Source organism: Leptonotus elevatus, chromosome 21, assembly GCF_054856555.1.
Source record: "Leptonotus elevatus isolate MCC_2025b chromosome 21, RoL_Lele_1.0, whole genome shotgun sequence".
Lineage (NCBI taxonomy): Eukaryota > Metazoa > Chordata > Actinopteri > Syngnathiformes > Syngnathidae > Leptonotus > Leptonotus elevatus.
In genome coordinates, this window is record NC_141259.1 from 7,747,717 (window position 1) to 7,761,873 (window position 14,157).

General features: G+C 42.3%; 3 protein-coding genes across 6 annotated transcripts in view; 2 read left to right on the forward strand and 1 right to left on the reverse strand.

Moving 5' to 3' along the window:
* The first annotated feature begins 373 nt into the window (after positions 1-373).
* On the forward strand, positions 374-1,623 carry gjd4 (gap junction protein delta 4). The gene is made up of 2 exons (XM_086066421.1): positions 374-437; positions 500-1,623. Exons 1-2 carry the CDS (start codon positions 374-376, stop codon positions 1,621-1,623), a joined length of 1,188 nt encoding a protein of 395 aa, XP_085922547.1.
* A 7,092-nt stretch (positions 1,624-8,715) lies between these two features.
* fzd8a (frizzled class receptor 8a) lies at positions 8,716-12,008 on the reverse strand. Its single transcript, XM_086065611.1, has one exon. It carries the CDS (start codon positions 11,628-11,630, stop codon positions 9,885-9,887), a length of 1,746 nt encoding a protein of 581 aa, XP_085921737.1. The 5' UTR covers positions 11,631-12,008; the 3' UTR covers positions 8,716-9,884.
* Positions 12,009-12,115: 107 nt separating this feature from the next.
* LOC147155722 (uncharacterized) overlaps positions 12,116-14,157 on the forward strand; it is a 253,608-nt gene continuing 251,566 nt past the window's right edge. For 3 of the 4 annotated variants that reach the window (XM_086065616.1, XM_086065617.1, XM_086065615.1), the window contains exons 1-2: positions 12,116-12,356; positions 12,777-12,854. In XM_086065616.1, coding sequence (XP_085921742.1) covers positions 12,851-12,854 — 4 coding nt within the window. In that variant the 5' untranslated portion in view covers positions 12,116-12,356; positions 12,777-12,850. Of the gene's footprint in view, positions 12,357-12,445; positions 12,498-12,776; positions 12,855-14,157 lie in introns of all 4 variants that reach the window. The other variant, XM_086065614.1, reaches the window with a different exon arrangement.

The window sequence follows — 14,157 nt, forward strand, 5'->3', positions numbered from 1 at the left end:
GGCCCCAAAATATCTCCGCAATGCCATGCAGGACAGCGACGTGCCTTTGCTAGCGCGTTAAGAATAGACCCACAATGGGGCTCGCTCTCGTCTTCTGTTGTCTCAGAACTGCCAGTTGTCTGCAGGAGACTCGGGGAGAAGGAGTTGAGGAGCATTTTGCCTGGTTTCCGCTCCTGTTAGTTTTGGAAACTCATCATGGATCATGTTGGATTTTAGCTACCCAAAAATGTTGACTATGTTCCACCTGCTTTTGGGTTTGTCCAACCAAGTGTTATTGAGTTTTCAGCAGGTCTAAGAGAAAACAAAGGGTGGTAAATGCTGAGGAGAATTAAGCCAGCGGCCCAAAACTTGGTTGACTCTGAATGGACAGAACATGGCGGAATCCAGTCCATCAGAAATCATCTTTATCTCAATCAATCAAAGCATAACCTTGATAGGTGAGTAGACAGTTTTTTTAAGTTTGTGATACTCTTCTAATCCTGCAATGTTTTGAATTCAGGAAAAGTGTGGCTGGCGGTGATGATCTTTCTACGTGTCCTTCTCCTCCTCCTTGCTGGTTACCCTCTCTACCAGGACGAACAGGAGCGATTTGTATGCAACACCATCCAACCGGGCTGCGCCAACGTGTGCTACGATCTATTTTCCCCGATATCCCTTTTCCGCTTCTGGCTCGTACAACTTGCCACATTAAGTCTGCCCCACGTGGTCTTTACAATCTATGTGATCCATAAGGTGTCAAATGACCTCACTGTAACCGTGAGATCCTTGGGTCCGGGTGAGACTGTACAGCTGTACAAGATCCAGCAAGAATCTCCAGGAGGAGAGCGAGGGTTTGTCTGCCGATGCTTCACAGGTGCTTATATAGTTCAGTTGATTTTCCGGACTTTTCTGGAGGCAGGATTTGGGGCGGCGCACTACTATATGTTTGGGTTCTACATCCCAAGGAGGTTTCTATGCCAACACTCTCCATGCACCACCCAAGTGGACTGCTACGTCTCCAGACCGACTGAGAAGACTTTGATGCTCAACTTTATGTTCGGCGTGAGCGCCTTGTCCCTTTTCCTAAATACTCTGGATTTTATTTGCGCTATTAAACGCTCCGTGAGGCAGAAGAGTAAGAGGAAGTTGATGGAGTGCGTTTATGAGGATAAGCACCATTTCCTGCGGACCCCGGATCCAAATTCTTCCCTGGGTTGTCAAGCTCTTGAAACGGAGGCCGGTCAAAGAGGGAGTTTCCGGAAACGGCAAGGCAGCAGGGGTTCTTGCAAAATAATTCAGGACGCGAGATCTGCCCCTCATCCGTCGGAACCTCTGGGCTGCAACACCGACGGAAACAATGGCTACTCTCCTCCCCGGGAGGACGGTCTTGAGACGGAAGCTGACGAGCCGGCGGGGACCCCCAGAGCCGTCTGTGTTAATAAACGCAATAGGCTCAAACCTCCGCCGCCCCCCAGGCGGGACCTTGGGCTTCACCCCGGGGTGTCACCAAAACCCAAGAGAGACGAGCCCACGGCAACAGGACTCTCCACAAAGAGGATTGCTCAGTACACTTTGGTGGAACTGGGCAGTGGCGCGGAACAATCTAACGATGAAGGTCAGGAGAAAAGATCCGAGTGGGTGTGACTTAATATTGTTTTATTTTCAGGGTTATGCAAGATGAGACCAAGGTAAATAAGATGTGAGAGCAACTTGAGATCCAGCTTTACATAGTGGCAACAACTGTTGGATCCCTCGCCGTTCTACCTCATTGTGCGTTACTTGCGGCTCATCAACACACTGCCGGCAGCTCGTGTTGCCGTCCCTCTGGAGCTTGTGTTTTACACCCTTTGATGCAAAGCAACAATATCTTGCGGCAAGAAAAACTCCCCCGAGTCGTGGAAGGGAAGATGAGCGAGCTTTAAGCCTTATTGGGTGGGGCGCACTTCGACCTTGAGCTAAAAGTATGGCTCACCTGTTTCCACCAGTCCGGACCACGCTGTCAAGAGGTCATGGCCTGTCCTGCATATTCTCCCTTGGGCGCCTTTGGTGCTTGAGGTCAAAGTTCATGTCAGAAACCTTGGCGGTCCATCTTTGGGTTATTTTCTTTTACTTTTACAGTGACCAGATTTTTAAAATTAACTCATTCACTTCCATAAATTCATTAAAAAAAAAAGAAAAGGAAAAAAAGAGACAATTAAAGGTTTCTAATTGTAATTAATCACATGACTGACTTCACCACTCACGATTAATCACAAATTCTATATGTTCTAAATGTACAATGAAAAAAATTATAGGTTTTCATACTCTTAACAAAAGTGGAAAAAAATGTTAAATAGAAATAGTTCAAATTAATTTTGGACGTTTATAGCCGTCAACGGCAGTGAATGAATAAAAAAAAGAAAATAAAGAAAATATAAAAAATTCGGGGGGAAAAGTTTTTAATCATAATTAATCGCATGACTTCACTAGTTATCTCGCGATTAATCACAAATTTTATGTACAAAACTGAATGAACAATTAAAAAAAAACTAGATTTGAAGTGGAAAAAAATGTTAAACTAATAGAAATAGTTCAAATGAATTTTTGACGTTTATAGCCGTCAATGGCAGTTAATAAGTTTAGAAAATGAGACACTACAATTTTGCTGAAAATAAAGTAAATAAATTCTCATCAGGAACTATTTATGTCAAGGCCTTGCTAGTCGAATTGCTATTTTATCCAAGCAGCTAAACATTCATAAACTCAGCGGAGTCCATGTGTGCAGTGAAGTTGTCTATTTATATTGTGAAACTGAAACAAGAAACATACAATACAATTAACATTTGCGCTACACGCACATGAATGGCCATAAGATGACAAACGTTGCAAATGCTAACAATTAGCGCTCGTGCTTATCAATTAGCATTAGCATTTTAAGTTAGCAAACGTCCACAATACGGCACACATGTAAGCGCTGCATGCGTAGTACGCGTAGTTGTTCCATAAATCACTTGCAGACGATGCTTGAACTAGAAAGAACTGCAAGGAAACGACAAGAGTGGAGTTGTCTGCTCGTTCCATAAAATCAATTACTTCCGGTTTCTGACTTTCTACACATGCATATAACATTAACCACTAGGTGGTGCACCGAGACAATTTACAAACTGAAAACGGTAAACATAAAAATGTATAAGAAATTAACAAATCAATCTGGTGACTGATGATGATACTTTAGCTAATGCTAAACGCTTTCTTGGTTGACAGTTCAATAGCGCTAAACAAGCAATGCACTGACCATTATCCAAACTTTTTTCTCCGTCCCTATTGGAACATAGCGGTGTGGTTTACCTTGCGCCGGTCCCGCATTGTAACATTGGAAATATGTCGCCAGAAAAGCTCAGCGTGCGTTGGGTCTGACCAGCAAACGCAACATTAGGCTAGCAGGACTACATTTCCTATGATTCCTAGACACCAAAACAGGAAGTGACTCTATTTATGGTATGACAAAAACACGCCTGTGAGTGATTAAAAGTAACCAGAGGTGGCAAATCCAGGCACAGAAAGTAGAAGCCCTTCCACAGTTTGGCTTTAGCCCCAGGTGCTAGCTAGCTACTTCCATTGGTGCTCGTTAGCTAGCTAGCTACTATCAGGGGCTAAAGCCAAAATGTGGCAGGGGTTTTTACTTTCTGGACCTGGATTTGCCACCTAAGGATTAGTCGTATGAATCATAACAACATGACAACTGTGTGATTGGCATAAACATAGCCCAAAAACCCGGAAACTGAGTAAGTGCGGGATAAAACAATGGGGCTGGCAAAATCTGTTGGCACTTTCGACTCAAAACAGAGGCAGTTGCAGTAAACTGACAGCCGAGACGGTCTTAGTTAACCCGGTACATACAAGACTGGTCACGCTAACCTTGACCGATTTATCGAGTAACAAGCAAGATGCCGATGTATCACCACTCGAGTAAGATACGTAAGACATTTGTAAGTCAAAGGACTGCTGTATTATGCTAAGGTTCTGATACCATTAAGAGTAAGCGTAGTCCGTCACAAGTCAAAGGACACCATGATCATAAAGTATATACCCCCATAAGTTTCCGTATTTATGGCGACAGCTTGTCACTCTATTTCAAGGCCTAGCAAGCGTTGGAGGAGCAACATTGCTACAAATAGAGCCCAGCAAAAGGACCACGGTTGCCCTCTGGGATGTCAGCTATGGTTTCACTTTGATCAAAGCGCAGATTTTTTTTTTAAGGGTCAGACCCTCACCGTCTCGCAGAATGCTAACAGTCACCTCAGCTGTGAGGAGCGTTTGACAGCCTCATCTGCTTTACGCCGGCGTGGGCGGAGGCTCCCGTAGTAAATCAGCGGCTCGCACGCGTTTCATTCAGCCTGGAGAGTTGTCCTTTGTGTAAGATGATATCTGCTGATCTTTTGCGGTTTCTTTTGGAAGGTGATAACAAAAAAGCTTCGGGCCACCTCGATCTCACCTATCTTCACAATGTTAGGCACTATGACTCACACAGAACGGGAGTGACCGCTGGGTATTTTTTTTCCCCAGATCACCAAAGGTGTTGCTATGCCGCACCTTCTTGTGCTTCATGGGAACAGTTGCGGTCAAATGAAGTTACATTTTTGTGCATTTTAGGCTGACCCTGACATTTCACCCAAAAGCCAGATCACTTTTTTTTGTGGGTAACAAAATGCTTAACTCATTCACTCCCGGCCAGTTTCACTGAAGCAACCCCCTTCGCTCCCCGGCTGTTTTACTGGATTTTGACCGATTTTGCCTGGCCCACAGAATATTGTGTTTTATTGCTATAAAAACATGAAACCTACCAAGATTAGAGTCTGTTCTTTAATCAAGAAAAACAATCTGTTTTTGTTTTGCAACAATTAGCATTAGAATATAGCTAAGTTTCATAATTATTCACAAATCTGTTTAAAACAGTGGGGAAAAGAGCTTTTTGCAACATGGTATATCTCTTATGCTCTGCTGCCACCTGTTGGCCGTTTTTGTAATAACTACCATTGCTTTGAGCAACCACTTCAGGTCAGTGCATTAAAGCCTTCTGTATGCTCAAACATAAAACACATTTTTTTTTTTTTAGAAATACGTCTTTGGGAGCATAGTAATATCTAAAATAGAACGTATTTATATGTTTTTGGGAGCAAATGAGTTAATTTCAGGTGTACCGGGTGTCCTTGGTTTATGACGGTGCCAGCCTGCGACGTTCAAAAATGATGGATGTCATTCAATGAACCATTTGTGCAAAGGTGTAAGAATATATTGCACCAAATTCAGGGCTGGACTGGCACAAAAAAAAATCGGCCCCGGCCACTGATATTGACTGATGTTGGTTCAGTTTGCTGTCTATATTCCAATTGGATTAATGGACTAGTCCCTCTAAATTGTGAGCCAGTTTCTTGGGGTAAAATGCAGGAAAATAATAATTCAAAAGCACTGCATTGGTCCTAAAAGATGCCAGCCAACTGGGCATTTGCCCAGTACGCCAGATGGCCAGTCCAGCTCTGACAGCAATAATGCACATTTACGCTATACTTGCCGTTTTTCCATTCAATTGTGTTACTGGTACATTTAAAGGTCCAGAAGTGTTTTAATTCAAGCATTTATGGTAATTACCCTGCTTAATTATTTTTGAGAACGTCTTAACAGCTGTTCAATCTTGTTGTCACTGAGACTCAAATGTGATGTGCATAAATGGGACGTACTGTGACATTTAAGAAATGTCAGCTTTTTGTCGCACTTTATTTTTTTGTCACATATTCCAATGTTGTTGTTTTTTTAGACGATGATTTTTAGCATTGCGTTGTCCTCGAGAAACACAAAAATGTGAAATACATAATGAATTTTACACTTGAAATTTCAGCTGCTCTTTGGTATTGTATCACATTTTCATACCAGGGTTTTGTCATCAGTTGTTATATTACACTTTCTTGTAATAAATCTCAACAAATCTTAACCTAAGATGCATTTTTTGCCTTTGTTAGTTAGAGTTAATCAGGTATCCTTAATTGCAAATCTGGCTGTCAAAAGTGTTTCTAAGGAGTGTTGTATTGCTAATCCGTTTTTTTTGTTTTGTTTTTTTAAATGCAAATCAAACCAGATGAACCTGCTTCGAGTCCCCCGTTGAAACTTCCTCGGGTGGAAACGAAACACCGCCATCAACAAATACAAAGATGAGTCTTTAGCATTATACAGCTTCTATTCATCTGGGAGATTTTATTTCTAAATTTAAAACTGAAGCGTTGATATTCTGTATCTTATCTTCACCTGTGTTCTGATTTATAAATAATTTACGTAGTTGATCTGAATAGTTTAGTTAATTTGTTGTGGATTTTATTTATTGATGAACACGTGAACATATTACAAGTATATCAATTTCAGATTCATTTTGTGTTTCTTGACTAAAGAAGGCGTAAAAGTGTTTGGTGTTATTATTATTATTATTTTTAATATTTATTTCTAAATCTGGTTTTGGAGCCAATATTACAGAGTACATACGTATATATTTTATTATCTGTTGTGCTTCTGTGCAAACTGAGGCTATAAGATAATCATTCCAAAAACGTGAAGACAAACGTGAAATGCTTTGGACGCAATAACAATAATAAAAAATAATAACAATAAAAGGCCAAAAAAGTGGATGGCGTCTTTGTTACGGTACAGACACGTATCAGTCAGTAGCGATGGCGCCCTCAAGTGGACAATGTTGTAAACTACCATTTATAAAATAAAAATAGCAATTCAGCAGCATAAACTCAGTAAATAGCATACATTGCAAGGATTTCCCCCTCCCATTAAAAAGAAAGAAAGAAGTATATTTACTTTTTAATTGTAACATGCGGTTTTTACCATTTTAATCTTGTGCTTTGTGACGTAAATTAGGGATTGTGGGATTGGAGCAGGCAGCAGGTTTGCACTGCTAGGACCACTAAAGCTTGTAAGAAGAGCTGGACAATGTCCAAAGAAGACAATGGCAAGTCAGGACCTTGAACAAATATAATAATAATATCTTTTTTTTTTTTAACATGTCAGTAGGTCAGGCGCATTGGAAAGGTTGCAAAATGCTGCTCCATTTGTATTCCTTTTAAAGTAATATTTTTTTTTAAGTAAATAAAGCAAAAATAGTGAGGCCTCAATTAAAAAGAAGGGAATTTTTTTTTCCAGTGACACCCTTTGAATGCCATGCAGTCTAAAAGACCCACAAACTCTCTTTATTTTTTCCAACATCTGGCATCTCTACGAGCCAACAGGGAATAAGCGCCTGAGCTTGGAGGTCAGGAAGTTCCAACATTAATCTAGAAAGGTCAGCCAACTCAGAGGTCGCTGATATGCGTTTGATTTAGGGTAAGAATACACCCACGGAAACTGTGGTCTGTGGAAAAAAAAAATGTAACCCGGACTCCCACGTTTCAAGACCAAATGTCGAGACCAATTAAGGCTGTTTACGTTGTATTTTCATTTGCAGTTTTGGCCAGTGCAGCTTTTACAGCACCCGACTGCTTTTGTTTCTAACGAGTCATCTCAGAGACACTCCTGCAACTTTCCCTCGTAAACCGGCTTGTCAAATCAGTGTCGGAAGCCCAGTTGTTTGATAATTATAGAATATGTGCATGCTTCTGTGGTAGACAGATAATTTATGGCAATGTTGGCGCGGGGACGTGTGGTTTTCCAGCTGAAGTAAAGCTGTAATTCTGCAATTTAACCAATAGATGGCAGTAGTTGCTGGTGTTTAATTTGGCTGAGCTGTTGGCGGTAATGGCAGAGGTAAACAATGTGCAAGGTGGATGGAAAACATGAGTATTATTCGTGTTGTGTACACATTAAGGAAAGTATATGATGATTTTTATGAAATGAAGTAAAGATGGACGTTTAACTCATTTTCTTTTGCCCACAGATAAGGTGACTTTTCATAGCTTTTTCTCCCTTTTCCCGCTCTTCCGGGTACACCCCCCCCCCCCTCCCTCTCCTCACGTCATTTAGCTGTCCCGGATTATGCCTGTAAAACTAGCTAATCAAAAACATTTCTAAAGTTACAGTATAACCTCTAATAAAAGCTTTAAGGCTTAATTAAGTCCAAAACACGATACATTTGTTACAAAAAGACCTCAATTAGACGCTCCTAAGATGTGAGATCATGTGAACAGACCACCTGTGGCTCTTTCTTTGCAATTTCACAATCATTCACGTCAAGGCCCCTGCACTCGCTGACACAGCTTGAGCCCGATGGAGAGATGTTTCAATTCAGGCCTGCCGAAAAAGAGAAGGAGAAAAAAACCCACACAAGATCCAAGGGCACTGGCAGGTTTCAGTCCTGACGATCGCCCAAGAAGCAAGGGTTCCAAAATGCTCTTTCAATTGTAGAATGCCCATCAAAGCCTCCAAATGGGGACGTTTAGGGGAACCTTGGCACATCAGACGGACACTCCTAACACTCAGCACCTTTATTCGGCGCTGTTCGAAAAGAAAGATCAAAGTTTGCGCAGATGAAAAGGGTCCGTTCACCGCATTTACACCGCATTCAGCCCGGTCCCCCTTTTTACTAAATTAAGAAAGCGGGCTTCTGCGGGCATGTGAAGAGGACTTTAACAATCATGGAGATGCTCCAACTCAACCCCTGCCTCTAATTACCACTTTCTGACGGTTAAAAGGGATGTCGTCCTTCAAATGATGACCACACACAAAAAAATAATAATAATAAATACGCAAAGTAATCCATTTTTAAATTTATCAAATGTTTTATTGTCAAAATAGAAGTCATATTTTTTTTGCTCTCCCACAAAAAGACATCTACACTTTTTACAAATATACAATAGTTATAAACTTTTCTTTTTATGCACAAATGTACAGTATATAAATACATTTTTGAAATTACAAAATGAATGACCCGTAAAAAAAACAAAAACAAAACGGGGCTCTGTAGCACCCTATAATGTAATAATTTCCTGAAAATGTAATAAGATTTGCACTTAACTCCATCAAAAATGTCACAAAACCGAATAATTTAATAATATCATACAGTATATAGTAAATCATATCCCAGAAGTCTTTGCAGCAGAGCCGTTTTAATCAAGTGGGCGGAGCTTACTTTGATTAACGCTGCAACTGACCTCTATTTAAAATCAGACAGGTTAAAAATGCACTTGAAACATTTAACAGCAACATTTGATCGCTCCAATTTTTGCAGTGAACGTAGATAACAGTCGTAAATTCTCAAAACAAAATGTCGAAATTTTGGACTGAAAATGAACATAAATACTAAAGTTTGATATGATCAGTTTGAGGGTTGAAATCAACTCTGAAACATTTAACACCAAACTTTGAACATATTTTGCTGTGAATGTATATAACAGTCTTAGATTCTCCAAAGACAAAATGTACAACTATGGACTGAAATTGAAAATATCTGCTACATGATCAGCTTTGAGGGGAAAAACAACTGAAAATGTAATAATAAACCCTCAATTATATAACATTAAACAGCAATGTCAGTCATGATTTTTTTCTTCTTACATTATTGGTGAAATGATTCCATTTTTTTTTTTTTTTGCTTAAGTGCAAATGTTATGACAAATTCAGGCGTTTACATTATAGGGTGCTACAGGCACTATTAAGGCTTAATTTAAACCATAGTTGACTTGATTGACTGGCACGAGATAGGTAGAAAAATGTTTCATTTAAAAAAAAATGCTTTGTTAAGAAGTAATGCCCCCCAAAAATTTGGAGATGAGCTTCTAATTCATATCAACAGGGAGGAATTAAACCTGTGTGAATGCCTGGACATTGTTTCAAAGTTCTCCCCAGCAGCAGTTCATTACAATGCAAATTGCTTAAGACAGGGTGTGTGATGGGTTATCTCCCAAACAATTAGCAGCCCTCATAAGCTGCTTTTTTGTTCAAACCTGCGACAATGGCATCTGCTTGGGGCAGGACACGGAGCTGGCCGTGCCCGACCTCCACGTCAGGCCCGTGCTCACGTCGCTGTACATGGAGCCGCTGGTGGCCTTGCTCCCCCAGCAGCACCTGGTGCAAAAAGTCCTCCAAGAGTCCAAAGTCTTCCCGGACCAGATCCACACTCCGGACGTGATGCCCACCAGAAGGCACATGAAGTATTTCAACATAAAGACGGCGTAGTCCGGTCTTGTCCGCTCCCTTTCGTGTAAACAGTTGGCGCAGGTGTGAGATATTTCCCAGTACTGCCTGTTGTGCTGTTCGTAGAAGTAACACGCCACTATGATGGTGGCCGGGACCGTGTAGAGCACCGTGAAGACCCCGATTCTAATCATGAGCCGTTCCAGTTTGTCCGTCTTGGTGCCGCCTTGTTTGATGACGTTGCGGATCCGGAACAGAGAAACAAATCCAGCCAAAAGGAACATGGTGCCGATGAATAAATAAATCACCAGAGGGGCGAGGACGAACCCGCGTAGGTTGTCCAGGTTCTGGTTCCCCACATAGCAGATCCCGGCCACCGAGTCCCCGTCCACGGAACTCAGCGCCAAAACCGCTATGGACTTCATGCTGGGGATGAGCCACGCCGCCAAATGGAAGTACTGCGAATAACTGGCGATGGCTTCGTTGCCCCACTTCATCCCGGCCGCCAGGAACCACGTCAGCGACAGGATGACCCACCAGATGGAGCTGGCCATCCCGAAGAAGTAAATCAACAGGAAGACCACCGTGCACAACGCCGGCCCCGTGGTCTCGTAGTGGATGTGCTCCACGTCCAGGTCCCTGCTGCAGGCCACCTTCTCGTGGCCGGCGATGAGCCTGACGATGTAGCCGACCGACACGAACATGTAGCAGGCGGAGAGGAAGATGATGGGCCTCTCGGGGTACTTGAAGCGCTCCATGTCGATGAGGAAGGTGGCCACTGTGGCCAGAGTGGACACGAAGCACAGCACGGACCACAATCCGATCCAGAAGGCGGTGAAAGCCCTCTCGTCGTGGGTGAAGTAAGGACTGTGGCAAGGCATGGCACAGTTGGTGATGTAGCCCGTTTTGACGCGGTTGTGCAGCGGGTGGCGCTCCGCGTTGACCGGCACCATCGGCTCCAGGCATTTACAACCCGAATCGCAGCCGACTGCAGCCGGTTTGTGCAACCGAGGCGGGCTTACTCTACCTGGCTTCACTTTGGGTGGATTGAACCCCTTGACTGGATGATTCGTAGGCTTGGGGATCACCGGCGACACCGTGGTGGAGTCAGTCCTGTTGTCGTCCATACAAAGCATGTCGGAGTTGCCTTGCACCGGCAGCTGGTCGCATTTCATGCGGTCCGGCCACGGGAAGCCGTACTGCCTCATGAGGGGCGCGCAGCCGGCTCGGGCTCTCTCGCACACGCTCCTGCACGGCGGCAGCGGCTTTTTGTAGTCCTCCAGACAGATCGGCGTGTACATGCTGCACAGGAAGAACTTGAGATCGGGCGAGCACTGGATCTCCACCAGAGGCCAGAACTGGTGGACTTCCAGTCCGGCTTCCTCCTGCGTGTCGTGGTTGAACTGGTTGGGCATGTAAGTGTAATTATAGCCGATACCTTTGCACAAGGGCACGACTATTTCCTGGCAGGTGATCTCCTTCGCGGTGGTGCAGCTGGATCTGGGCAGGAGGGCGAGGGAGAGGAGCAGGTAAATCCCAAACAGCTCCATCTCGCCGAGCAGTCTCAGCGCCTTCTCCGTTTGTGTGTGTGTGTGTGTGCGGGATCCAAATAAATCCTCCACGGTCAGATTTCGTGCGGCGAGCCCATCTCGCGTCTCCGCGGGGCTTGCATGGAGTTGCGAGTGTTTACTTTGAATGTAGCAAGAGACGGCAGCCTTCAGTGCGGCGAGCAGCAGTCAAGATGGAGGAGAGGAAAGGAGAATCCACCGTCTTCTTCTCTGTCACCTTTCACCAGTCCGTTAAAACCACACGCACACAAAAATCCTCTGCAATCAGCAAAACGTGCGTCTTCGCCTTGCCCTTCAGTGAAACACATTCAGCGCGTTCGCGACTTCTTTATTATTGGTTCTCATGTAAATCAGCAGCGAGCCGACCAAGTGGTGGATATATACACAAGAGGCTGGCGGGTCACGCCCCCAAACGAGATCCTCCAATCACGAGGCGGCGGGGGCTGGGCTGAGGCCAAGTCATTCAAGGTTGTGCGGAAGTTACTTTGTTGACACCGGGCCGCTAATAACAATCGGATTTTGTTTTAAAAAGGCAAACAATAACCATAATAATACACACGGTCAGATGAATATTGATATGATAAAAATCGTATTTATTATTATTATTATTTTTTAATTAGTCGCCCTAAACGCAACACGTAAAAACACGGATTTCTTCTCATATCTGCGTGTGAGTGCCAGTTAGCTAAACTGGTTAATTTGCGCATGGTAAGACTGCCCAGGGTGCTGCCTGTGCTTGTGAAAAGCTGTTTTATTTTTCAAATGAGGTGCTAATGTTTCGTTTAACGCTTGCATAGAGCTCCGCGGGAGGCGTAATTGCGCGAGGCAGAGAGCAAGCAGCAGAGCAAAGTGAGACAGAGGAACTCATATCTGTGTTAACGCGCTTAGCGCGTGTGACTGATGATCTCCCTGTTGTACTAATTTCTATTTGCTGTTATTTCTGTCATCGCCACTTAATAGTCAGTGTGATTTCATTATCTACTGTTATCTGGTTATCTCTGCTCTGCTAGAGTTCAGTCATAGTTGACAGTGACTTTTTCCTGAAAAAATAAAGAGGTCCAATGCAAATACTTTGAATGTGAGTCTATAAACGTCATGTAACTTACTGTGTATATTCTTTTCTTACAGTTTCCATCCCGAGCCTCCCTGGTTGATGCTGGTACTTCTTATGGAATAAGCAAAACAGCAATAAACAGCACAACATGGGTATGCTGACGTCTTGCTTGACCACATGCATGAATGAAGTTCAAACTGATATTTTTGCAGAAAATTAGAGTTTACACAATCAGGATTTTCATCTGATCAGTGAACATTGAGTTTGAAACCAACAACCAAACAAACAGATAACTGATCACTCATGCGATCAGAAGATAGAGCAATACATTTAGTGAAAAAACATGTAATTGACGTCAACTGAAATGCATTGGGGCAAAATAAAACAAAATTTAAAAAATCTTTAAAAAATACTGATGAGCATTAAATATAACATGTAATGTCTTATTTCGTGGATCCAATCAATGACATCACTGATCGATCGGGCAAATTAAGACAGCTGATCACCGGTTTTGCATATAATGCTAAATATCATCCGATCATATTTCCACCAATCAAATTGTTGTAAAGTTTAAATTTTATTCCTGTCTTCTGTGTATGTGGTATGGTCCCAACATACGACATAAGAAATTACGTTCATTTGTTGCTGTACTGTTTTGCATTTGATTGTTTAACCTTATAAAGCCTGAACTATGAATTATATGAGAGAAAATTCAGATTCTTCTTAAATATGTAAATATGACTTTTTATTTGTGTCATATTTGATACATCTGGTCCCAATGCTTTAAATGTGTACATTTATAACTGTCAAAAGTATAATAATAAACAGACATATCAAACATATTAGTATTTCCAAAAATCTGAAAGAATATTTCCCACTATAAATGATTAAGTATAGGTGTCTCTCCTTTCTCAATTAGGACGATCTTGCAAAGTCGCTGGAAAAGCCATCAGCTGGGTGATACTGCCTTCTAATGGATTATCAGTGCAATGCATGAAAAAAAATATATACTCATGAAATAGAGGGCTCAAAATGTCTTGTATTTAATTTAATACGTTTGGCGTTATTCATGTCCTAGATGTGTTTCATATGAATATTTACTATAACTGGCTTTAACAACGAATTAGCATTGGTTAGTACTAGACAAGTGGTTGTTAACCTTTGGAGTTACTGAACCCCATCAGTTTCCTATGCGCATAAAATATAAAAATGAAATATCATTTTACCGCAGCTAGAATAAAAACAGCAGAGGCCCCAGAATTGAACCCTGTGGAACACCATAGCCTACGTTTCCGTTATACATGTTTTTTGTTTTTTTTTGCTCGACATAATATGAAGGGATTACAATATTAAACAAATCACATTTGCATGTAAATCTAGGTTCTTTTACAGACACAACAACGGAAAGGACCCCTGTGTATGTAAAGTAAAATTTCCTGTCGGCCAAGTTATGGT